This window comes from Amblyomma mixtum, chromosome 1 (assembly GCF_055824585.1).
Source record: "Amblyomma mixtum isolate Tamu chromosome 1, ASM5582458v1, whole genome shotgun sequence".
NCBI classification, from domain to species: Eukaryota; Metazoa; Arthropoda; class Arachnida; order Ixodida; family Ixodidae; genus Amblyomma; species Amblyomma mixtum.
Window position 1 is genome coordinate 56,111,627 of NC_143012.1, and position 26,968 is coordinate 56,138,594.

General features: G+C 48.7%; 1 protein-coding gene across 12 annotated transcripts in view; it reads right to left on the reverse strand.

Moving 5' to 3' along the window:
• LOC149366344 (uncharacterized) overlaps positions 1-26,968 on the reverse strand; it is a 435,928-nt gene that overhangs the window by 233,970 nt on the left and 174,990 nt on the right. For 3 of the 12 annotated variants that reach the window (XM_089550283.1, XM_089550279.1, XM_089550274.1), the window contains exons 1-2: positions 20,082-20,319; positions 14,467-14,522 (exon numbers count right to left, since the gene is read on the reverse strand). In XM_089550283.1, coding sequence (XP_089406409.1) covers positions 14,467-14,502 — 36 coding nt within the window. In that variant the 5' untranslated portion in view covers positions 14,503-14,522; positions 20,082-20,319. Of the gene's footprint in view, positions 1-12,557; positions 12,709-14,466; positions 14,523-19,715; positions 19,818-20,081; positions 20,320-26,968 lie in introns of those variants that run through there. The other 9 variants (XM_089550255.1, XM_089550300.1, XM_089550286.1 and 6 more) reach the window with 7 other exon arrangements.

The window sequence follows — 26,968 nt, forward strand, 5'->3', positions numbered from 1 at the left end:
TAGGTTCGTTAGGTTTTTAATGCGAAAGCCTTTAATGCCTTATCGTTGTCAGTAGAAGGTTGTCAGCAGAGGTGTCACGCTTTTTCTAGTCAGGCCACAAAAAAAAAAATCTCTGCCTCTCCCGTAATCGAGAGTAGAGTAAGCACGAAATGTTTACGGTCATAACACATTGGTTGTACATGGTACTAGTCAAAATCTTGAAATGGGTCTAGCGTTCAGCACACCACACCACACCACACCACACCACACCACACCACACCACACCACACCACACCACACCACACCACACCACACCACACCACACTCTTCTTGTTGCGTCGAAGCGATCGTCTGCAATAGTGCGGGCTTAGGTTGGCAGCCGCGAACTGTGGCGGCCTTGTCGCTTTCGGGAGCGGCCGCATAATCACGGCATTGTCGGCAGGGGCGAGCAGTCTTCTGCTTTGGCGTATCACACGCAAAGCGATCGCTTTCCGCAAGACGCTTCCTACCTCTCCTTTCATCAGGTTCCTTTGCTCGGCTTATGCAGCTGTGACCGTGGCGGCATTGAAATGAAGGACGTTACAGAAGAGTACGCGGACACGACGAGACACAGGCCTGAAAAATATGTATATGCAGCGTGTTCGAATACTCCGCGAGCGTGTATACATCTGCCTGCCAAAGGGGGAAACGTCATCAGGTGAAGGCCCAGCGGCCGGGCTTTTACATGTGTGAGTGTGGGACCGCGGCGCCATCTTTGGGGACGGCGCGGAAGCAGTTTTTCCGCCCAAAGCCCTTCTCGCCCTGGAGCTCCCTCTTGCTATAAGCGGCCCTCTCTAAAAGCCCCTAACAGATCACGTATGAGTCTTGTTAAATCTCGTACGGTGCCCGGATGCTCTCGTTTCAGCTCCTGGACGTGTTTAATTCAGTGCCCGGATGAGTGGAATTAAGTGCCTGGATGTTGGCTCTCGGTCTCGGCGTGACGTCATCACACTGCCGACAACGGGAGCTAAAAGCATTTCATGCTTAAAATTTTCGTGCGCGATGGGATTCGAATCACCATCCTTCCGTTCCGCAGCCGAGCGTGCTAATGGCTACGCTACTCCCAGCCAACGCATATGTAGTGTCAGTCGCTGGAGAGTGTTTGCAGAAAGGCGTCGAATCAGACGGATACATCCCAAACGCTCTCCAGTGTTTCCAGCATTTAAGATTTACAAACAATTGTGTACTTAATTAACATCTTAACCACACACCAGTGACACAAGCAGCAACACCGCGCAAAAGGCTTTTGCCTCACCGCACTTTAGATCAACAAAGTGCCCCCCTGAATTTTTCTGCGAGCCGTGTGGTGGTCATTGCAGAAACCTTTGGCTTCCAGCCCGGTCACTGAACGTTCATACCTAAAGCAGCCAGTGTAGCTAATCCCTAGCGCTTTTCTTCCACAAAGCTTTGTTCTTAATTGAAACCACCTCTGCACCCGCTGCGCATGTTCATATAATCTCCGACTCGAATGTTTGTCACAAATCATATCCTCGGCAAATATTTTCACTGTAAAGAAACTGCCAACATTAAAGTAATTTTCATGTGTCTAAAGTTGCACCGCAGTTGTTTCCAAAAATGGCTGCAAGGCTGTCTGCTGCACCGCTACAAAGGGATGCCGTGGCTACAGCGGCACAGGGACCGATAAGTGCGATTGCAAGGGATAGAAGTGTACACTCGGCCAAATCTTGAGCTTGCGTAAGCGACGGCCGCTTTTTCTGCGCTTGCGCACTTTGTGACGAAGCAAACTTGGTTGGTTGGTTGGTTTATGGTTAGTTTATGGGGTTTAACGTCCCAAAGCGACTAAGGCTATGAGTGACGCCGTAGTGGAGGGCTCCGGAAATTTCGACCACCTGGGGTTCTTTAACGTGCACTGACATCGCACAGTACACGGGCCCCTAGAATTTCTGCTCCAAAGAAATTAAACCGCCGCGGCCGGGATCGAACGCGCGTCTTTCGGGTCAGCAGCCGAGCACCATAACCACTGAGGCACCGCGGCGGCAAAAGAAGCAAACTTGGGGAAAGCTCAATATTAAGCAGGGGCAAAGTGAGCCCCTGCTTAAATTTGATATCTTACTAAGTTTGGGCCGTCATAAGCTGCAGGAGCACGGAAAACGCAGCCGCCGCGCACGCCAGCTAAAGATTTGGCCGGCTGTACGGGAGTACTGTGAATGTCATGTCGTTCACACCATGCCTGCACTTGTTTGGTATGGGGGCATATTTATGATATTTATGATGGCAGCTTGACGCTAAAAAAAATTTCTGGGGGGGGGTGTCGCTTAGGGGGGACGCTTAAGCTCCGGCTTTAAGGGTATGTGGCGACAGCGGTTCCTCTTGCCTACGCCGACACTGATTCCTCTTTCAGCAATCGCAGTTATTATGTGAAAGTTCGCACGACACACATAGGAAGCCCCGCTTTAACGAAGCCGGACCAACGTGTATGCGAACACTAAAGAAGTGGCTAGATGGTCACGCATGTATCCAAACCAGCGCTGGAAGACACGGACATGCGAGACATACAGCGGATCGTGTGTGTGTCTCACCTTTTGTCCGTCTTTTTAAGCGCTGGTTTGGATAGAGAACTCTAGAGCGGTAACGTGTAACCAGGATTTTTTAAAAGTGGAATTTATTTCGAAATTTATTTATTATGCCTTATTTTCTTCCTACATGAACTATTCTCATTTAGTCTGGGGCACAACGACCGACAAAAACCTCAGTAGTCTTTTAAGGATGCAAAAAAAGGTTTTACGGATCATTAATAATTTGCCTAAGTTTTACTCAAGTAAACATATCTTCAGAAATCTTAAGGTCATTCCAATAACTAAAATGTATCATTATAAACTCCTACGCGAATATAAACTCAGTATCAAGGAAAATCAAAGGCTGTTTTTGGACATATCGAACTTAGAATTAATAGGCCACGCGGCCTATAATACGAGGACAACAGACCGTTGGAAAGTGCCAAAATGCCGTACGAACTATGGGTTTCAGAGTCTTAGGAATAACCTGCCTCAATTACTAAATGAACATATTAAAGCGGAAACAGATATTTTAGGACTAAATTTCCGGAACCTGAAGGCGTTGTTCTATTAATTTGCATGTCCCTAATACACACCACACATTTCATAAACAAAACACCTTGTACAGATATTTAGCCACTGTTTCATTATAACTGCATGTCTTTATTTCCCGACCGTTCCATGAGCTTGTCGCCATATCTTTCATAAAAATGCCAAGTTATAATTTTGTTTGTTTCTGTATATATCTGTACATTTTGTTCTGTACATTTGTTTCTGGATTGTGTTGCTTCGTTGCTGTCAATGCCAGGGGGGGCCAAGATTTTTTTTCAAGCCGTAAAGGAACGGCTTTTCTTCTTGGCCCCTTTCACAATGTGTACGTCATGCTGTGAAAAACAAATAAAATGAATGAATGAATGAATGAATGAATGAATGAATGAATCAAACCGTCAGGCTGCACTTCGGTCGGACTCTCAGCCCGCCAGCGTAGCTCCCCCTTCCGGAGTACATGAAGTAATTTATTTACTTCATGCACTTACACGCCTCGATGTCGTGTTTGCTAATGCCTTAATCGCTTTTAAATCTGAAGCTTCACGTGGGACGTATCCGCTGGTTCGTGCTTGTTACTTGTGATCATCATCATCAATCTGACGACGCCCACTGCAGGGCAAAGGCCTCTCGCACATCTCTACAGTTAACCCTGCAACGTCTGACAGAACTATGGCTGACAGTACGAGCCACTAAAGGCTATCGCCTTAAAAGTGGTCAGGTTTCTCAGCAGTACTTAGAGTGGGATAGTCACGCATATCTTGAGATATGAAGATGGTTTCCTGGCTTCCAACCGAATGTCCCGCCGAGTGATTGAAGTAAAAATAAGAATAGAATAGTGAAAAAGCATTTAATGAAAACGGCCTCGGCCTTGACTTCATCTTCGAGATGGCCGAGGAAAAATCTCTGCGTTTTCTTGAAACGTAACTCGGCATGCTTTCAAATCAAGTTTGCTGGGTCTATGAGCCTGCGTCTACAAAACCGTGTCCTCTACTAAAGACCTGAACTTTCAAGAACCGTGAAGAGAGGTATTGCCGTTTTCGTCTTGGGAGTGGCTTTGTCCGAAACATTTGTGCGTTGAATGATTGATTGTTTCGTTTATTCGGCTTTTAGGATGATGAACGTCGCATTACTGCCATGTGCACTACTCTCGTGTCGGACTCAAGGAAATAGAGGAAAACAGGAAATACCGGGGGCGCCTCCGAAGACGGCCGGTGGGAAGACGTTCTTTGAAATGCCTTATACACATATGTTAGGCACATAGTGCGAAAAAAATTCGCGTGAGGTTTGGTGCGGAAGTGGTGTTTTCGGCACCCGACACACTTTCCCGGATTTTACCCTTTGGCACACAAAATTCAGAATGTGTCGTAAAGGCTCCAGCATGTGTCTTGTGTTGTGGAGTTGAGTACGGCGTTTCATTTCCCTGCGCGAAATGCTATATTGGGGAAAGAGGAAAGTGTGTCTACAAGCGCCTCAGAGGGCATGAGGAGGAGGAACAACATTTATTTCCACCGAATATGGCGCGGTAGCCACCTCCGGGTCCGCACACAGGCGTCCGGGGAGGCAGTCTGTCGCACCGCGGCCGGATGACATCCGATCCCGTCTAAGAGAAGAGGTCTTCAGCCTCGGCCGCCAGGCGGACGGCGAAGCGCTGAGTTTTTTCGTCTGAGCTTTTCAGCGTGGTCTCCCATTCATCGCTAGTTTTAATCGCAATGCGCCCTGGGGCACGAACGCATCTCCAAATTATGCGATCTAATATTGCCACGTGGCCGCAAAATTTACAAATTTCAGTTTCTGCACCGTCCCTCTTCCGCCCTCCTCCACCCGTCCAACTCCGTATGGTCAAATAGGTGTTGGCTTTAACGATAACTGCGACGCTCCCACCACGCTAACCACGGTCTCGCCTGAATAAGTTGTAACCGGGCGGAATCAGTTTGTCATCGTGAATCCTATCACGCAGCCACGTTTCAGTCACAGCTAAAATATGGGAATCATAAGGAGGAAGAAATGTTTCCAGTTTATCGACCTTGTTCACTAAAACTTCTAGCATTCAGCGAAAGCAAGCGTAGCCCAAGCGCCGGACGCTGTAACTGCTATCAGGCAGTACTTTGCCTATCGTTTCGACAGGTCTATGTTCGTTTAGAGCGTCACCCGGCGGGTGGCAGTGCGGCGGGTGGCGATAATACTGTACTTCTAGGGCTATGTAGAAAAGCAAGCGCCACGCCGCGGTGGCTCAGTGGTTACGGCGCTCGACTGCTGGCCCGAAAGACGCGGGTTCGATCCCGGCTGCGGTGGCGGAATTTCGATGGGAGCGAAATTCTAGAGGCCCGTGCGCTGTGCGATGTCAGTGCACGTTAACGAATCCCAGGTTGTCGAAATTTCCGGAGCCCTTCACTATGGTGTCCTTCATAGCCTCAGTCACTTTGGGTCGTTAAACCCCAATAAATCAATAAATCAAAGTATCATTGGCTGGTGTGTGGAGTGTTTCCCGAGCGGTGAATACGTGCAACAGATGAACAACTCACGCCATCAAGATTGTCACGAAAGATACAGTTTAGCACCTTTTCCCGCTGGTCAGTTTCAGTTTCGTCAGGCGTTCTTTTTATTCCAAAAACAATCAGATAAGCTCCTCTGCTTCTGTCCTCTAGATCTGCTAATTTTGATTGCTGGCCTTTCATTTTTTCCTGAACTTCTTTGATATGACTGCTCAAGCTATCAGTAGCCGCCATCTTTGCAGATATCGTTTTGGCGCCGTCGTACAGGCAGAAAACAACAGCAGGGTCTACAACAGAAAAGCAGGACACATCTTGAGCGCTTTCCCACGCGGAGCGCACCACACGCTTTCACAGTGCCCACATACAACTAAATATAACTGAAACAAAATATATAATTTTTGCTCTAGTTAACAAACCTGGTTGGTTTATGGTTGGTTTATGGGGTTTAACGTCCCAAAGCGACTAAGGCTATGAGAGACGCCGTAGTGGAGGGCTCTGGAAATTTCGACCACCTGGGGTTCTTTAACGTGCACTGACATCGCACAGTACACGGGCCTCGAATTTCTCCTCCAAAGAAATCCAACCGCCGCGGCCGGGATCGAACCCGCGTCTTTCGGGACAGCAGCCGAGCACCAAAACCTGCAGATATAACCGCTATTATATTATTTAATAACACGAAAATAGAACAAATAGCGACGGAGAAATTTTCGGGTGTGTTGTTTGAAACCGATCTATCTTGTAACACACGTGTAAACAAGCTGTGTTCAGAATTAAGTAAGGTTGTTGGGTGATTTTGCAGGTCAACTAACTTCACACTTCTCTGTTTGAAGGAAACATTGCACTACATTTTATTTTAATCCCGACTATCATACTGCAGCCTAGTATGGGGTACAAGGAGTAAAAAAATATTTACGGATAACCATATGCAGAAAAAAAATTAGGAATGTTTGAAAGCTACAGAGGTAGACTTCGAGTTATATTATTTAATAATACGAAAATAGAACAAATAGCGACGGAGAAATTTTCGGGAGTGTGGTTGGAAACCGATCTATCTTGGAACACATGTGTAAACAAGCTGTGTGTAGAATTAAGTAAGGTTGTTGGGTGCTTTGCAAGTCATCTAACTTGATACCTCTGTTTGAAAGAAACATTACACTACATTTCATTTCATTCCTGACTATCATACTGCAGCCTAGTATGGGGTGCTACGAATAAAAAAATATAACCGGTCAACCATATCGCAGAAAAAAAAACAGGAATGTTTAAAAACTACAGAGGTAGACCTCGAGATTTACCAACTGAAGCAGTCTTCTTAATACATGAAATGCTTAAACCTAGGCAGATATACTACTAGAAAATTGCACAATACACAAAAAGGTTTGGTTGGTTTGGTTTATGGGGTTTAACGTCCCAAAGCGACTAAAGCTATGAGAGACGCCGTAGTGGAGGGCTCCGGAAATTTCGACCACCTGGGGTTCTTTAACGTGCACTGACATCGCATAGTTCACGGGCCTCTAGAATCTCTCCTCCACAGAAATTCAACCGAAAGTAAGCGATATGTTAATGTCCGGCATATGACACTAAGTCGGTACTGCTTACGAAAAGAAAGAGAACACCACGCGTATGTAAAAACTGTGGCACACAATATGTAGACTACCAAGTCCCCCTATTTATAAATAGCCAAGGTTGCAGGGTTGATTTCAGGAAACGTATTTTGAAGAAGTCACTAAGATGATTCCTGCTGGAGAGTGAAATAATACTTCAATTTATAATATCTCCTGATGTATTGTATTCTAACAAAGCAACATAGCTTTCTGTTTGAGCGTGTGTTGTATTTGATGTTATTTATATGCTCGTTTGTGTTTTAGTTATTTTTCTGTTTAGTTTCAACGTTTTCTGTGCGTACAAGATGTATGATATATGCCTGCAAGTTTTTTGTGAAACTGCATCCTGTCGGCCGTTACTGACGTTACTGTCAGGAGCCCCTGTCTGGCTACACCCTTAGCTTCTGCTTTACTGCGCGTTTGTTACCTCTATAACAGAGCAATGAACAAACTTCAAACTGTGAGCACCCCTATTACCCCGTGTGGCCGTTGATTTCGAACACAAAAAACGTGCTGGTGCGTCACAAAGGAAGCTTTTAACCGACACTTGGATTATTTGCCCTTTGATATGTGTATCCCATGCAAGATCGGGTGTTTAAGTTCATTGACAAACAGGTGCAAGAAATCTCCAGCCGATGCTTCACAAAACTCAGTCTCCTCATCTCCTTTTAATAACGGCTGGCAGAATTATAATCCACTTCAGCAGCTCACGATGCTGGCTTGTGAGGTTTGTTTTCTCGCTGGGAGAAATCATATCAAACACCAGCTTTTCCACTCGCTTCAAAATGTAAGGAATTGGCTGTCCTGAAACAAAAAAAATGTAAAGTAAGAACTTCTACAGAGGCACCAGATGCAGAATATGAGACTTCAAAAAATAAAAACAAAACTGGCTTGCGCCTACTGTCAAAACTGGGCATCAGCCGCCATCTTTCTGCGGGATGCCACAGCGCTGCGAACTTCACCCGCATAGTGCACAACAAGCGGGCTTCATAACCTCTGAGAGAGCTTAAATGTTTCCCTCTCGTCTTCCTGCAAGTACAAGAAGTCAGGGCACCACACAGTTGTTTACTGAGGCTGTAATCGCCCGTGGGAAAGCAGCAGCTGTGTGTTCTGGGGTGCTCTGTGCGTGACATGCACAGTGTGTGTTGAGTGCTCTGCCGCTGTGGAGAGTTTAGCCTGCATCGTTTCTAATCAGCAGTTCAAAAATTACCGAAGACACATTCGAAATTCTGAAGTGTGCTTGGCGAAAGCCTTGTGGTCAAGCCACTGCGGCTTCCCCGAACCGCTTGGCGCGTGGCGGGCTTCCCACATGTGCGGTTGCTATTGTCTCTGGCGACTGCGGTCGCTTTTGAAGCGAAAAGCTTCACTACGCGGTCAGTGCCGAGCTTCGCGTGAGCCGAACTGCTGAGCTATGAGCATGCGCGAAACCGAGTGACGTCACGCACCGCTAAGGTGGTCATCCTCGTCGCTGCCGCCGCCGAATCCGGCGCCTGACCTTTCGGCGCAGCTGCGCGCAACTGCCCATGTGTGTCGTCTCCTCGCTGTCGCTACAACTGCGCGCTTCGCCTCCTCGCCCATCGTTTGAGCTTTTGTTGCAGCCGCGTGTTGCCCGCGTCGCAGCCGGCAACCCTCCTCTCCCCTTTCCTGGGGGCAGTTTTAACCACGCCGATTTGGTCCCACGCGATGTGAGAAGACGCATACACGTGCACCCCATTCCGCGGAATCTGCATCCCGCATATAACATCGAGAGGAGGAAAGCAAGAGGTGAAGCCCTGCAGAAGAAATGGGACAAGCAAATTAACACCCTTTACGTGGACGCAGCAGGACCAAAGAATGGAGTCATGACTATTGTGGTCTCAACGCCTTCAGGGTCGATGGTGAACTGCGCCTCGGTGAAAACATCTAACCCCACTCACGCAGAGGAGGCAGCTATTGCATTAGCTGTAGCATCTAACCCCAACGCCGTTGTGCTCACTGATTTCCAGAACGCCTGTCGCTACTTCAATAACGGATTAATTCACAAGTCAGGGTTGTCATTGCTGACTAAGCATCCAAACAATCAAGTCTCAGTAATCTGGTTTCCTGGTCACCTGGAACTACCAGGAGGAAACGAAGCCGCCCACAAGCATGCCCGAACTCTTCTATACCGGGCGTCTCCCCCTTTTGAGCATGCCGGGTACCGCGACCTAATAGGCTTAGCAGTGTATGCTGACAATCTCGCGCCATACAGAACAGCCTGAAAGGAGTACCCAACACCACACAAATCCCTCAATAAGTTAGAAGAAAGCACCCTTAGGAGACTGCAAACCAACACATATCCAACACCAGCTAAATTACACCAGTGGTACCCTACACTATAGTCTCCGCAGTGCCCACATTGTGGAGGGGTAGCTAACCTCTACCATATGGTGCGGGCATGCCAATATAATCCCTTAGTTGACCCCATTCCCAACCCCTCGGAGGAGCAGTGGGAGGCTGTTCTGCTCAGCGATGATCCTGACCGTCAGCACTGGCTGGTGGGGAGGGCCAGCGCAGCAGCAGCAGCCAGTGGACTACCGGACTAGGCGCCCACCCACATGTTCTAAGAATGTTGAAGAAATAAAGATGTTTTTAATCAATCAATCCGTCTCCTCTTCCGCCTCCGTACAGGCAGTGTGTGGACGGCCGTCAAACCAAGCATACCTGAAGCTTTTCGCTTGTATATCTAGGATTAACTAGAGCTAAGCCACTGCCTAATTTTTTTTATTGTAGTGGTTTAGAGCGCAGCTCTCTGGCGCCTGCCTCGTGGCGTCGCCATCGCCCGTTCGGCGTTCGTTGTGTTCAGTGGCGTTGGCTGGTTTGGTTTGGTTTGGTTCATGGGGTTTAACGTCCCAAAGCGACTCAGGCTATGAGAGACGCCGTAGTGAAGGGCTCCGGAAATTTCGACCACCTGGGGTTCTTTAATGTGCACTGACATCGCACAGTACACGGGCCTCTAGAATTTCTCCTTCAAAGAAATTCTAGCCGCCGCGGTCGGGATCGAACCCGCGTCTTTTGGGTCAGCAGCCGAGTGCCATAACCACTGAGCCACGGCGGCGGCTACTGGCGTTGGCGCTTACGTTTTACACTCCGATCATTTTAAGGAAAGAAAGTGCGCAAACTTGCTTCCTGGGTAAGTGGACGCCTCAATCGCGCTGTTCCGTTGCTGATGTAGCCGTATGAGCCGTTACCTAGCAACCGTCGAGGTGGACACCCGAACCGTACCGTACAAGAAGGGAGTAAGTGGGAGTAAAAGAAGAAAGAGAAAGAGGTACCGTATTGAAGAAAATGATTTTAAGAAAAGAAAGTTGCACAGTAATTGTCTCGCATATGTCGGTGGACACCCGTCATCCGTTCGTAGAGGAAGAGAGGAAGTGGGAGTGAAAGAAGAAACAGAAAGAAGGGCCGTAATGAAGAAAATGAAATTGAGGAAAGGAAATTACGCAGTTGGCACGATTCCAGCGCACGGATGCACACCTCGAGAATGGACGGACACCGCGAGCATGAGCCATTAAAGGCTTTCGCCTTCAAATTCCGACCTGTGTCAAATACGGATTGCTGCGCTGCATAGTACGAATTACGAGACAAGTGTGAAAGCAAGAGTGAGTACTGTTCTTGAAAAGGTCGACTTAACTGCGTGGCCACCTCTGTACTTTAGCGGCATCCATGTGGCTGTGCAGAAATAGCGCGAAGGCTAGCAGTATAACCGATAGAAGCCAATGAATTTCGTGGAGTGGAGCGATTCGCCATGAGACCATTTTGGATGTTGGAACCTAGCTCGAGCGGTTTTAATTGGCTAACGCTTGGTCAGGGTTCCCCAAATTATCACATACTCCTATTTCCTAACATCGCGGCTACGGATGCTCGTAAATCGTGGTTCGTGACAAGTGCCAGCCTCGCAATGCTTGAGATAGTGGCTTGACAAAACCATATTAGACCTGCTATCTGTATAGGTAATCACGTATTTTGTAGTAAATGACAAAGCCATATCAGACCGACTATCTTTAGGTAATCACGTATGATGGAGTAAAGGGCGGGCATGCAAATGAAGTTTGCAGCAATACTTGCTGAATTATTTTAAGCCTGCGTCATCTTTTCTTTGCCTTTACAAAGTGCGGGCTGGCCGCGGCTCCCACATGCGCCCTGTCGTGTCCCGCTGTGTGGTGACCCGAAAGTTGTGCTTCTCTCCACGTTCAACAGATGGCGCTAGGGCGCTTTGCAATATACCGCCAGCCAAAATTATTTAGTGTTCCGGTCTACAGACACGCGCCTAAAAGCAAGAGGCAAAACATGACGGCGCCTGCCCATTAGCCGACCTGCGGTGGAACGAAAATTTATTTGGCGAGCCTGTTGTGCCCAGGAGGCCCGAGCGACAAAGATAAACAAGTGCGCGTTGTGGAGCGGCGACGCTGGAATCGGATCCTCTAAAAATTGCTCTGACAGACGACGAGAAGATAATGGCAACGCGCCATACTGGTGCTGCAGTTAGCTGGGATTACTATAGATATTAACACTCTGATGCCGAGAAGTTTACCTGTGTATTCAGGGAATTTGAAACCAAGCACACACATATAAACTTACGAATATTAAGAAAATTTTGCCAGATCGTCGGCAGACTCTCATACAAAACATCGAGAGATATTGCTTAATTTAATAGGTATAGCTGTCTGTCCTGATTCTCTGGGCACTTGCACACCTTAAACACAAACAAAAAAAAGAACATTCTCGCATCCAATCTGCAACTGATGTTGGGCGCTCGGTTTTTCTCGCCCTCTGGAATCGCTGCGAACGCCTTCGAGACGTGTCTAAAACTGCGGGAAAGGTACGGGTTTACTCCGGAGAAAGGCTAGTCTGAGTTGCATCCCGCCCAATTGGTAACTGTGCAGCTCTTGCATAGCTTTTTGATGGAATGCTATATTACGAATTTTGGCTATAATGAAACGATTTTAAGATTGTTTTACGTGTTCACAGAAACGAGATACTTCAGCATCGGAAACGTATGGGAAAATGTAAATTACAGGTTGTCAATTCCAGAAGAAAAAAAAAGGCAACAAAATCGTAGTAAAAATATGACACTGTTTTGTCGTTTGGATGTACCACAGAGTTTCCTGTTGTTTTACAACGTTTTTTTTTCTAGTATTGCACAATTTTTCGTTGTATTTTTCAGCAGTTGTGCAGATAAACAGATGACAGATATATTCTACAAAAAATTGTTACTGCAGATTCATGGCGAAAAATGCAAGAGATTTGTTTGGACAAATTTTTGTATTGTATCTTTAGGCCTCGTTTTTCTAATGAAAAAGCTGGAAGTGTGTAAGCTCCGGACAGCGCGATCTAAAATGATTTTAACAGGTACTTACACCCAATAGCGAGGTGCTCTCGGTAATATTCAAGCTCCGTCATCAGGTTACGCCTTTCGTCGTAAAAGTCGTCAGGAGGGTTTAATGGGCTACTTCTGTATATGTCACACATTCGCACACAAATACTTATTATGTTCATGAAGAAATCAGCCTGGAAAGATAAAAATGTGATACAGCTTATGGTTTATGGGGTTTTAACGTCGCAAGGCGACTCAGGCATTGATGGACGCCGTAGTGAAGGACTCCGGAAATATTGTCCACCTGGGGTTCTCTAACATGCACTGACATCGCACAGTACACTGGTGATACAGAGATATGCCTGTATAGTCCATTAATTTTTCAGAGCGGCAATGCAGCGGCGGTATGACGGCAAAGTCATAGTGATGCAAAGAGGGTTCGTTCCGACGAGCGTTACCATGCTTCACGTGGCGGAAGGGCGGAGTTAGAACAACTAGGCAAGAATCCCCTTAGGCTGTGGTAAGCCTGCCACTTCGTTTTATCCATGCAGTAAATATATTCTGAAATAAATTGTTCCTCCAGCTGGGTCCTCGGTAACAATTCACTTGTACCCGACTAACTACCGGAGCCCTTCATCATGGCCGTTTCATGGAGTGGTCGTGGATCTCCGCTACTGAATATAAGTCTAGCCTTATTTAGTATTCCCGATTGATGTTCCTTTAACGCAACCACGGAGTGAGTGATCCTTATTTTTTTAATGATAAGTTGTGGCGCTAGCTCGTTTCGTTCTCATCGCCGCGTGATCACTCACAACTTCTCCTACTTCTCTGCTGGCAAGTGACAACCAGCATGGCTCGTCGGGTCGCGACAACTTCGAGTCATTTTTCGCGTTGGAAGTTTCTGAACCCACAGTGGGTAATGTCATGTTTGACGAGTAGGGCTGCTTAACGAGATAGAGAAGCCGTAAGCCCCCTGCGAGCAGTTTAACACATATGCGACATATGCGACATATGTGACATATGCGACGATGATCTGTAAGATCAGCGGGAAAACGCTGTGGTAATTCTCGCGTTCAGAAAAAGCCCTCGCTAAAGGTATGTCGGACGAATCTGATAGATTTGTTACAGGGCACGTTGGTGGGATACCATGACTAGGATTAAAGGATAACAATTTGAGTTGTTTTACAAAGAACGAAACTTGGATGTGAAAATAAATTTCATCGCGAAGAGGTAGACATTCGCGCTTACTCGTACTACTGTTAATAAAGAATTGAAAGATATATCGTGACAAAGTGTTAAGAAGTTTTCAGGATACCAATCTTTTCCAGTTGAGACCTTTGTTCGTTTTCTCTAAAATTTTCCAAACTCGGCACTCAGAAAAATGTGTCGCTAACTTTACTGGTTCTTATCTGAGAAAAGTGACAGAAACTAGAGCCGTCGAAATTTAGTGTGACGTTCAAAGCTAAGTTAATATAAATTAACCGATAGAAACGTCATTGAGATACACCTTACATACAGTATTAAAAAAAAACTTGCGAAACGCGTAAGGAAGAAGAGAACAATTGGTTCAGACGGTAATGAAGAAACATTTTCCGGTTTTTATACTCTGTTCAGGTATGGCAGTTAACCTTATATGAGTACTCATAGGCATAAAAGATATGTTGCACAATACTGACGAGATGCATACTTGTCTGCATGGTTTCCTTGGCAAATGCCCACCGGCTATCTAATTGTAACGAACTAATAAGTAATAATAACTGAACAGCAAGGGAAGCATAAACAGATTTGTTGCAGGCATGTGAGCTGTGCAACCCGCCATCCCCCCAAAACGGGGTTTCTGGATTAGCCCATGATCAAGCTGCCCATACTAGCAATTTTTTACAGGCACCTCTGATGGGTGCATGATGGAAAATCGCCGCCATTTTAGTGCAGTGCCATGCTTTATCGCTTACCCGGGTCTTCTCAGTGCTGGGTCCCGGGGCCGACATCTTCAATCTTAAGTCGAAATCTGCAGAGGAGTAGTACAAAGCACAACTTGTTATTTTTGTGCAGCATCTAAGAAAGTTGGGCAATCTGCTGCCACTGTCTAATGACTGAACTGCACGCTTTTTTGTGTGGCCACCAATCCACTAGTATTGCACACAATCATTAAACAACTGACCATGCTTGAAAAATGTTGGCAGTTAAAGGCCTACTTGACCCAAAGTTTACTCCGGCTAATTTTGCGCTGGATATAGTGTGCATGTTATGAGCAATATTTATATTTAACATTACGGCTCTGAAGCGTCTAGAATTGAAGTTAGAAGCGTTCAAAAACCTCTGTAGCAGACGACGCAGTCCTCTAGCGATGTGCTGGACAACTAACAAACTTGACCGGAAATGACGCACAATTGAGACACTGGCATCACCGGCTCGCCTGTTTCAGGCGTTCAGAAGTGAGTGCGCGCACCTTGTGAGCCCTTCTTCTGGCGCGTTTCTGGCTGTTTTCACCGCGAAGCTGGATGGTTTCCGAGAAATATTAACTGCTGGCATCATGTCGGCGAAGTGCGTGGCCGCAGAAAGGAATACGAGGAATGCGAAAAAGCACCATGTATACCTCTCGGCCACTGCCCTTCACATCCGATCTCGAAAGGTGGTGTCAGCTGTCTGGAGCTCAGGTGTCAGCTGTCTGGAGCTCAGGTTCACCTGAGCTGGAGCTCAGGTGAATTCCCCTCTCTTCTTCAAAAAAGATAATGGTGGGTGGCTGACGCTTCTGCCTCGCGCTAACCCCTTTTGTGGGTTGGGCTTTGTCAATAGACCTGTCCCGGTCTACATCATGCATAGTAATAATAACTGAGCAGCAAGGGAAGCATAAACATTTTGTTGCAGGCATATGAGCTGTGCAACCCGCCATCCCCCAAAACGGGGCTTCTGGATTAGCCCATGGTCAAGCTGCTCATACTAGCAATTTTTTACGGTCACCCTCTCTCGGGTGCATGATGGAAAATCGCCGTCATTTTAGTGCAGTGTCATTCTTTATCGCTTAGCTTGCTTTTTTCACTGCTCGGTCCAGGGGCGGACATCTTCGGCAACAAATCGAAATCTGCAGAAATGTAGTACAAAGCACAACTCGTTATTTTTGTGTAGCAGCTAAGGACGTTCGGCAATCTGCTACAACTGTCTAAGTGTTATTCCAATGACAGGAGTATACGCCGTTTAGTATGGCCATCAATCCACTATTATTGCACGCAATCATTAAACAACTCCCCATGCTTGAAAAATGTTGGCAGTTAATGAGCAGTCTGCTCTGTTTCAGAGGCTTTTTAGAGCGATAGCTCTACTCCTCGTGGCACAACTTCCGATTTCGATGTGGATGAGACAATGACAGAAGAAGGCTGCCCGTTCCAGACAGGAAGGAGCTAAGCTACCGAGAGTACAAGACATTAAGAAGACCACAGGTAGGAAACTACTCCTCCCCATGACAGAGGACAAGGACCAAACCCGAAAAGAAAGAAGTGAAGGCACTAATCCAAGAAGAAAAATGCATCTCTTGCGGAGGAGTGGCCGACAAAAAGTGTAATATAGGCAAAATGGTGCGGAAGACGCTTTCGCCTCTACGCACTTTAGACAGTCAAAGCGCCCATGAATTTTTGGCTGCGCTGATAGCGTAGCGCTCTCATGCAGTTGACCAGCTCATCTGTACACGCTGCCACGGGTTCGAACCCCGGAATTGCCGATATTTATTCAGACGAAAGCCTTTAATACCTCATACTATCGTTAGCAGACGCGTCGGCAGGAATGTCGACAGACGCGTCGGCAGCCGTGTCGACAGACGCATCGGCAGATTTGTCCGCCTTTCGGCGTCACTGCTTAGAAAGAAACTGCGCCGAGGGTGGGAATCGAACCAGGGCCTTTGGCATTTGAAGAGGAGACGCTACCACTCCGCCACAAAGGCTGAATGAATAAAGGCGCATCTAGTGAATGCATAGGCGAAAGCGTGCTGCAAGGCGAAAGCGTTTCCTGGCGCACTGTTTGTTTGTATTTACTTTTTTTTGTTTTTCATATTCTTTTTATTTTTGCTCCTATCTTGTTTTTATTGTTTTTATTTTTATTTTCATATCCTATTTTATTTTGCTGAGACCAAAAATAAAGTGAATTATTCATATTAACCATCCTTTAAACACCTACTCCCACAGTCACCACGGTGGCTCAGTGGTTATAGCGTTCGGCTGCTGTGCCGACACACGCGGGTTAGAACCCAGCCGCGGCGGTCGAATTTCGATGCAGGCGAAATTCTAGAGGCCCGTGTGCTGTGCGATGTTAGTGCACGACGTTAAAGAAGCTCTGTGCACGACGTTGAAGAACCCTCATAGGCTGAGTCGCTTTGGGACATTAAGCAACCATAAACCAGCTAAACTAGCGTTTTGCGGTAGGTCAACTTCAGTCCGCAGTGATTGGCTCAAGCCCTAGAAGCTGCGGTGACGACAGCGGACGCGCCTTCCGTTTACACCCCCGTGACTCTGTTGCTAGTCTTCCAGCTGCGACGCTGCCCCTCCCTGGACGCCTGCGTGCGGACCCGGATGGGCACGGGTCTTCTTCTGGCGGAAATAAAGTTTCTTCACTCACTGTTTTGTCAAAGAACGGAATGCGTTCAAGTGGCTCGCGCTAGGTCGCACCGATGCCAACCAACAAAGGAACAGAAGAGACCGCTATGGATGAGTCCCTTTCTGTGGCTTTTGACAGCCAAAGAAACCTCCGCAGCCCGTTTGCCGTGTCGGATGAAACTTTCCAGCAACGCCACCATCCACAGAAGTGCTGTGGTATTAATACTGCGGCTGTCCGAGCAGTTTGCTGATTCGGTAGGGTGCCATGCAGGGACCAGGGTGTTTAGTGTCGAAGACCAACGATCTGCGCCACCCTTAGTTTGTTCTATAGACGCAATTTTCAGTCCGCAATTGGCAGCGAAGAAAGAATCAAACCGGCTGTCGCCGCCAGCCGTGAGCCGACGCATCGCGACGTCTCGTCGGTTGACGCGCGAATCGGGACGCGGCATCAACGCATATCGGTTTACCGCAGAGTACCCAAGGGAGCCGCGGCCAAATAGCCGACGCTGTCGGTTACAACAACGCCAGCGTCCAGCGCTAAGAAGCAGAAATTAGCCATTCAATAGCAACTACGGACAGAAAGTTGTGTTGGTAAGTGTAGTTTCGGCTTTTCAAACTTCCAGCTTCGAAAAGCACGGAACGCCATCGCCGGAACGCCATCGCAAGTTTGGCAAATTGAAACTTGCTTTTTCGAGGAAACCGTTATGTTTATGCGGGGTTTAATGTCCTAAAACGACTCAGGCTATGAGGGATGCCTCAGTGAAGAGGTCCAGAAGTTTTGACCACCTGAAGATCGATCTTTAACTTGGGCGAGTCACTTCTCTTGGTGGACACGCTAACTATACTCCGTTTCGTACATCAGGTGCAACGCTGTCAAAGCTAGCGCTCTTTTTTGCGCAGCCTGCATCCGTGACAGAAAATAGTGCGTTGCTTGTGGTGAGCGAAAATTAACAAATGCATTGCCGATAGGCTTCGTGGATAATGCATTTGTCATCAGCGTTACAAAAAACGATGTTATTGCGAACGAATCGGGCGAGATCTGTGATTTTGTATTTTGCGTTCGTCGTCATTTTCCATTTCACGTTTTCGCTGTCCCCGCTAGCCGCCGTGTTTACTCTTTCCGTCCGCCTCCCTTTCACTTTCGAGAAAATGGCGTCCAGCTGATCGGCCGCGGCCAGCTCTCCTGTACACATTTTCCCGAAGATCGTGCACGCCAAGCAAGTAATTGCGTATGTGTTCGGCCGCACCAGGATCCGTTTTCCGGAGAAGTCTGTTCGGGCAGTACTGAGTGCTGTGAGCGAGGACACCGGAGTATCTCCCCGTAGCGTTGCCAAAATCAAGGCGGAGCGTCTGTGCGGGCCTGTGGCGTCTCCGAAGAAAAGACCTCGCGACGTGAAGATTTCAAGCTCGCGAATAGTCAAGAATGACAGCTTCACAGTCCATGCCATTCTTCTGAAAGTGCACAGTATGTACGCGAAGAGGGAAGTCCCAACACTGGGCAGTGTGCTAAAGGCTGGCAGTTAGGACGACGACCTGCCGAACTTCAAGAAAACCACATTGTGGAGGTTTGCCAAACATTCCGGTAATAGCATTGTCGTCATGGGCAGTGCTCCATATCATAGCGTGGCTCTTGAAAAAAGCACCACTGGCTGTTTCCAGAATAAACCATTTCTCGCAAACACTGCGGGGTCAGCATTTTTTAGTGTCCTGTCTCATTTATTGTTTGCTCTTTCGAAATATTTTTACCTAGCGTTGTACAACTTTTTCTGCATTCTTACTTGACGCTCCCACAGCTTGGAACTCTGTTTACCTGACTGCACGGGAAAACAGGCACTATCGAGGTGGCGTGCGTAAAAATAATTTGACCCGAAAGTTACAGACGGCCACTTGTTAATTGGGCCACGGCGGAGCACTCAGCACTGTGCTAATTAATTAAACCCGACGAATGAACGGCATCTTTCGCGCAAACCTCTAGCTTGCAAGTAAAAAGTATAGTCACAATGCTGCAGAATCGGGAAGAAAACCGCTACTAGTGACCAAAATCCGGTGCGAGCTCACTGACAACGAATTTCGGACAACTCACATTAACGCGGTATGCATCAAATGAACAGATGCATGCAGTTCATTTCAGAACACGCCATAATATTCAAGCGATTCTGAACAAAACGAGTTTTCTCGTTCAAGTCACGAGAAATTCAACTTGCGATGAAAAAAAAAAATGTGCGAAAAAAAAAGTTTTTCCACCCGGGATTTGAACCCACGCACCCTCACTGCCTGCCGACTCCCCGGAGCGACGCGTTAGACCGCACGGCCACAAAACAGCGCGGAGTGATACATTTCTCTTTGTTTTTTTCTGCGAACTACTTCCGTAGCCTTCACAGCGTTGCACATGATGTATGAAACGGAGTATAGGCATACTTTTTTACGGAGCCCCCGATTATAGGTCACCGTTTTGAATTGCTGTCGCGAGCTAGGCTCGAACTTTTATGCTGCACGAGACGCTGGTTTGTACGAGACCATCCGGTACATTCTGCGGCAAACGGTTGGCCTGACGCGTTTTTTTTTTTCCGATGCACGGTGCCGACAACTAGGACACCGACGGCTTTCTTAACACCCACGTGCGCGTCTCCTGCAAACTTAAAGATGGGCGACGCCAATAATCCTTGCCACGAATGTCCTCGGTGTTCTTTTGTTGTGCGCAAAGGGCCGCAAGAGGCTGCCTGAAAAGACAAATGCGAACGCGAGTGGAGTGCTCAGCTATTCACTAGTTGCAACTGAACATAGACAGATGCTACACACCGGCGTAGCTAATGCGCACCGCGCTCAATCCTGACCAACGTTAGAACGAAATTGCGCCAATGTGGAGACAGACGCACACACCGGCGTTGATAATACGTATGTACATCACTCAAATCTGAACAATGTTAGAATGAATTTGCGCCAATATAGGGACAGATGGACACACCGGCGTAGATAATACGCACCTTGCTCGATGCTGACCAAAGTTGGAATGAAATTGCGGCAATATGGCGCGTCCTGACTGGCCTCTCCTTGCAGGTGCCCACGGGGAAGAGGAAGATCAGAGCAGCAGCACGGAGGAGCCAATCAGAGGCGCGCGCCTTAAGTGACGTCATAGGCAGCGCAAGCAATCAGAGCGCTCTTCCTAGAGATGACGTCACAGGCTGACACGCCGCGCCGCCGCCGCTGCTGCGCCAGGGCTAGAGGGGAACGCCTCGATTGTCCCTAAGGGGCAGAGTGCAACGCAGTGGGAGCAGATGCTGAGTATGAAGGACGAAGAGGATCTGCAACGTCTTTTCTAACGTGCTAAACAGGAAGTAGAAGCAAGTGGTGCCCTGGGCTCAGGGCACGCTCACTGCATTATTAGAAAAGGGACTGCGGTAGGTCAGTGAGGAGGAGGTAAACTTAGTTAAAGAGGAGGCCTTAGACGTCGATTGGGGTGGTTCCCCTCCCCTCCTCTGGGCCGGACGCCAGGTGGCCGACTGACTACGACATTCGGCGACCTCTTCGGCCCGCTCTGTGACTCGGAATTGAACCTCCGGGTCAGAGCTTAGCAGAATCCAGGTTGTCTCTTTCTCTGACTGTGGGGATGACGTATGGTGTAGAGTAGATGACTCTGCTAAGAACGAAGGCTTGTGTCACTTTCCTGGTCTCGGCTTTAACTGCTCGCAACCTCGGTTGGTACAAGCAGCGTATTAGCATTCGAGGTTTGCTCATATGGTTTCTTTTTAGAGCGCAGCTCTTTGGCGTCCGTTCCTGGGTTTCGCGTCGTCGTCGGCGTTGTCGTCGGCGTCGGCCTCGTAACCAGCTCCGCCCCCCTTTCATCCGCAGCTGGGGTTGACTCACTATCGGCGTCAGCGGCATCAGTCAGTCGCTGCTATCTCTTCCCTCCTCCCTTTATCGTGTTGTCCGCTTGCTGCGCGCGCTTCTGCCCCCATCGTTTGCCGCTGGGTGTACACGCCGCCCCCCTCCCCCCTCTTCCTGCGAGTCTCCGGTTGCCAAAGCGCCTGCTCGAACTTAATTCCTTTCTTCGCTCCTCCTCCAATGCAACCCCTGTGCGGTGGCAATCAGAGAGCCAGATCGGTGGCGGCGGATCTGTATATGTGCACCGCCCGAGCCGAAATTGCCGCTGCCGTTCGCCCTGTGCGGTGGCAATCAGAGAGCCAGATCGGTGGCGGCGGATCTGTATATGTGCACCGCCCGAGCCGAAATTGCCGCTGCCGTTCGCCACTGCGAAATTATCTGCCAGTTCTTTCTGAGCCATGAGCGAGACGACCGATGGAAGTCCTCCGTCTGCTAAAAAAAAAATTCTGTGATAGCGCATACATGTGTTGCTCGATTTCTTTGCCTCAATCTATCGAAAAGGTGAAACAGCTTATTTGCTGCGCTCAAATTTCGCATTAGGAAGTAACGTAATCGTCGGTAATTTTTTTTACTGTCAATAAAAATTCAGGGGGCACTTTGTTGACCTGAAGTGCGGTGAGGCGAAAGCCTTAAACGCAGTGTTGCAGCTTGCGTCACTGATGTGTGGTTATGATGTTAATCGCCTCTAAGATAGCGTCTTGCAACGCTACCAGGGAGTCCACAGAACGCCATCGCCCATTGGGCTCTGCGCGTTGCTCGACGGTAAATTGGTTTTTGAGGAAGGGAAATGTGTCTCTCTCGCATATCTCGGTGGACACCTGAACCTCGCCGTAAGGGAAGGAGGAACATGGGAGTGGACGAAGAGGAGAGGAGCAGAGGATAAACTTTATTTGCTCTATTTTACAAGTTATTACGGTCGACAGAGGTCGGCGCCCCTATTCCAGGCCGAAACGCGAACACATTTGCTAACACGACTTGGTCACGACAGTATGAGGCATTAAAGGCTTTCGCCTTAATATTATTCTGGGTCCACCTACGCCTTTTCGGACGCATCTGTCTCGGTTGCGTTCGACACGAACGCCTGCTCGGACGTCTCCGTCTCGGCGATGCTCGAACCGTACTCGGGCTCGGACGCATTTCGTAAGCGTGGAGAGTAGTGAGACGGGGCCTTCCGGATTGTCTAAAGAACTTCGCCATCCTAAAATGGCATCAACAACGCTGAACTGAACTGCTCCTGCAAAACATTCCGCGCTTAGCCATGCTTAACCTCCTGCGTCTGCTAATTTTATCGGTGTAGGCTAGAGGACGAAAAGCGGGGGCCGTTGGAGACGCGCTACACCATTTTCCAACGGCAGACTGTTGCGGGGAAGGATTGTGGCCTCAGAGGCCAGCGAATGGCAGCCTGATGATAACAGCAGCGACTTGGCAGTGGAACACGACTAAAAGTGCGTATTCCAGGCAGCTGAATGGTGCATCACGTTTAGATTCGGCACGTTCAGTGGCCCGGTATAGTGAAATTAAAAGCCCTTACTAAATTTGTAGTCATATACGTGTCAGCCCAAAGCCTTTTACGCTGAGAGTTGCGTCTTGCACGTCAGCGCATGGGGTGGGTGGTAATGCCTCGAAGCGGTCGGTGAAATCGCGGGCCGCTTCGACTCGAAGCTGAAACAGCCGACCGTTTCAGCGCAGAGTAGAACGCGGTTCTAGTTGCGACCTAGGGCCGCCGCGGTGGCTCGGTGGTTTTGGCGCTCGGCTGCTGACCCGAAAGACGCGGATTCGATCCCGGCCACGGCGGCCGAACTTCGATGAAGGCGAAATTCTGGAGGCCCGTGTACTGCGCGATGTCAGTGCACGTTAAGAAACCCCAGGCAGTCGAAATTTGTGGAGCCCTTCACTACGGCGTCCCTCATAGCCTACGTCACTTTGGGAAGTTAAACCGCAATAAATCCGTGAAACCCACCAAGTTGCGAGAGACGAAGTGGTGCTTCTTGCTTCCCCGGCGCCCGATGTATAATTTCGCAGGCAAGCTGGTGAGCCAGCTCATTGCCGGGGATGCCCATGTGACCAGGGAACCACCGAAGGGTCACCGGTCGTGGGCTTAATGCTAAGAGGGCGGCATCTAAAGCCGACCGGGAAGGGAAGGGGAGGACTCTTTAATGGATGGCACACAGAGTTCCCTGCGAGTCTGTATAGACAACGTATGCGGGGGGTAAGATGGCGAAGTGTGTGATGGCATCGGCGATCCCGTGTATTTCTAGGGCGAGAGTGGATGGTGGGCAGGTGTATGGACCGGTTGTGTGAGTGCTGGTTGTAGAGAGGCAAGGGTGGAGCAAGAAGACAAGAGCGTCCAACGGGCACTCGTTTCGTGGGCTCGGGAAGTCGCCCCCACCTGGTGGCCACACCAAGCCCACCTGTCCGAAATCCCGCCAATTTATGGCAATAAAGTTGTTTCTCTGTATCTCTTGACGCAGGTTTTGAAGTGTTAAATTAAAAAAGGATGCGCCTCTAAACGCTGGTTTCACAAACGCTGAGTCCACAGAAGTATAAATGAAACACTCGGGCACCCGGTTTGAATACCTGTCCCGAGCTACCCTCCAAACTGAGAAACGTATGTTATATGGAGCGCGAAAGCGTATGACACCACCAGGAGATGAACTGTCGCGTTAAAATTTTAATACGAAAACTGGTCTTTGAGAAAACGAAACGGCTCAGTAACAGTCTCGCACCTCGGTAGACACTTGAACCACTCCTTAAAAGAGGCAAAGTCTGGGAAGGCATACAATTCAAGGTGCATATATCGTCAATTCGAATACCTGTCAGAAGCTAGCTTGCAACTTGACTATCACATGTAAGCTAGATGCAATCGTATGACACCACCCGGTAAGGTTCTCATTTCATTTCATTTATTGAACCCTCAAGGCCAAAGGCATTGAAGTGGGGAGTGGTTACAAAACAAGAAATACATAAACAGATACAATGCATAATGCAAAACAAAGTATTATCATACTCCTGTTATACTATGTTAGCTAGTGCAGAACGAAAAAGCTGGTTATCACTTATGTCGACGATATCTCTCGGAAGGCGGTTCCATTCGCGTGATGTACGAGGCAAGAAAGACTGAAATGCAGTTACAGTGTTACACGTTTCAATGCCAACTTTGTGACGATGATCAATGCGGTTTGACACGTATCTGGGGGACGAAATAAGGGCATCATGTAGCATGGGATGATGGTATAGTTTATGAAAGAGGCTCAAACGAATTCTCTGCCGGGGGATGCTAAAAGAGGCAAAGAAAGATTAGCTTTCATGCTTGTTACACTTGCGGGACGGTCAGTTTGACAGGATAAAACGAGCAGCGTTATTATCAACTGGCTCAAGCAAAGTTATCAGCATTTCATGATGGGGTTCTATCATGCCTTTACGGTGCAGTCACTAGCCACAACGTTATTTGAAAAAACAAAGTAGGGCTTTGCGCGCGCATTTGATTTATAAATTGCAATTTATAGTTATTGGCTCTAAGCCCTTTCCGTCTGACAGCGACGGCCATTTTAAGCTTCCTGAATGACATAACCATACAGCGGCATCGTCAGCTGTAAAACTGCCGCGCACAAAGTCGATGCGGTGCTGAGCGCGCACTTATTTGACATTCTGGTGATTGTGAAGTCGCGGAGACTGGAGACAGCAGCTAGACAGAAAAGAGAACTCAGGTATTTGTTGTCCCTGCCCCCATGGCGCGAGATGTGGTCGCAGCACTATAGTGACCCCGCATCGTGTCGCCAACTTCCCCCTTTTAACTCCTCCGCATCCCTAGCCTGTATAACGAACAACATATTCCACTAGGATCACTACGTGCAGTTCAGTCGTGAGACATCATGTGACCGTCGGCCTATGCCACCACGAATGGCGAGCGCGCCAGTGTTGCCCGACTGCCACACGGTTACGGAGAACTTTTATATATTCAGTTACAAATTACTCGCCGCGCCAAATAAGGTCATACTTTGTCCATTTGTTACCAGGTGTATAGCGGGCAACAGCCAATAAATAGCTTGTGTCGGAAAATTGGATTGGTTTGGTTTATGGGGTTTAACGTCCCAAAGCGACTAACGCTATGAGAGAGGCCGTAGTGGAGGGCTCCGGAAATTTCGACCACCTGGAGTTCTTTAAAGGGAGACTGAGGCGGTTTTCGAATCAGCTAATTTTTTAGGGTTTTGTCGTGTCCGGTCGCTGTGTTGAATGCAGCGAAAGACGCACACGGTACTTTAAGACTTCGTTTATTTAAAGCCGATGAGGGTGCGACCAGCGTCGACCGAGGCAGGAGCCGAACTGGCCGCCCGAAGAAAGGAGGGAGCGGAGAAGCGTCCACGGGAGGGAGTGGCTTCCCAAAACAGGAGGAGGATGCGGGGGCGCACCATGGGGGGGCATCTGGCGACAGCGTGCGACGAGGGGAAAGTGGTCGTTAGGAGGAGGATGCGAGTGGTCGTTAGGAGGAGGATGCGGGGGCGCACACACACAAAAGCAATAAGGGGACACAACACTTCCTTCCCCCTTAGAAAGTTGCCTGGTATCGTGCAGGGGGTCGGCGCTCACGCGTGGAGGCGCGCTGGCTTTGTGCGCTCGGGGGAGAAACACTTGTAGGCTGGCTGTTGTTCGCTGTGTCTCCTAGGTCTGTCCTGGGCGAAGTCTCTTCTTCCGGGAAGAGGTGCCAGGCTATGTGGGAAGATGGTGCACGTGTTCTCTCCGCTGGCGGACAGCTCTCAGACGGCGTCGTAAATCTACGCAGCTGGTTGAGATGTCGGCGTGCTACTGTGCCATGTATGTTGACGAGCCAAGAGCGCAGGCCTATACGTCTGACAATTGTAGCTTCCTCCCAGCGTGGCTTTTTCAGAAACTGTCGGGCGAGGACGCGCTGCCCCTCATTAAGCGTGCCGCAGCGCGGAATTGCTTTTTCTTCCCGGAACGTCTCTGCCTTTTGCTCGGGGAGGATGGCTGTGAGCTGGGTTCGCATTTCACGCTCGAACATCATTTTCGAGGGGGTCTCGCCTGTTGTGCTCTGAACCGTCGTGTGCTGCTTGAAGAGAAAGCGCGCAAGGCGGCGCTGCAGCGAGCCTGTCTGATCTCTTTCAAGGGCGCGTTTTAGCTCGGCTACGTAGCGCTCGGCTTGTCCGTTTGTCGCTGGGTGGTAGGGGGCCGATGTAACTGATGAGATCCCGTTGTCGCGATAAAACTTGAGGATCTCCGCAGACACAAACGGTGTTCCGTTGTCCGACACTACCTTGCGCGGCAGGCCGAACGTTGCAAATAGTGATCGGAGGTTGTCAATGACTGCTGCCGAAGTCGTCTGTCCCATTTGCCTTATCTCAAGCCACTTTGTGTAGGCATCTACGACCACAAGGAAAGTGCAGCCCTCAATTGGTCCTGCAAAATCAATGTGCAGTGTGTGCCATGGTGTGTCTGGCTTTTCCCATTCTGGGACAGGAGCTTTCGGCGGGGCGCTCCGGCTGCTCTGGCAAGGCTTGCATTCTCGCACCACTGTTTCGATGTCGTTGTCAATTCCAGGCCACCACATGTAGCTTCTGGCACACTTTTTCATTGCAACGATGCCCCGATGTCCGGCGTGGATGAGAGACATAGCTTGTGCGCGTAGTTCTCTCGGCATCACAACTCGGGACCCAAATATGATGCAGCCGCGATGGGTGCTCAACTCTGTAGCTCGCCTGCGGTAAGCGTCGAAGTTGTCCCCTTTGAGTTTATGCACGTTGCCTTGTTGAACAGCTGTGTAAACTAGCCGGAGAGCTGCGCACTTCTGCGTAGATGCTGCAACTGTGCCTGCTGTAAGCGGAGGTTCTGGCAGTGCTTCGAACATCAGAACGTCTCCTGGTGGAAATGGTTCGTCAACAGTTGCGTCTAGTGGCAGACGGCTTAGCGCATCGGCGTTTTGATGTTTACTCCCATTGCGGTAGACCAGAGCGTAGTCGTACGCTGAGAGTTT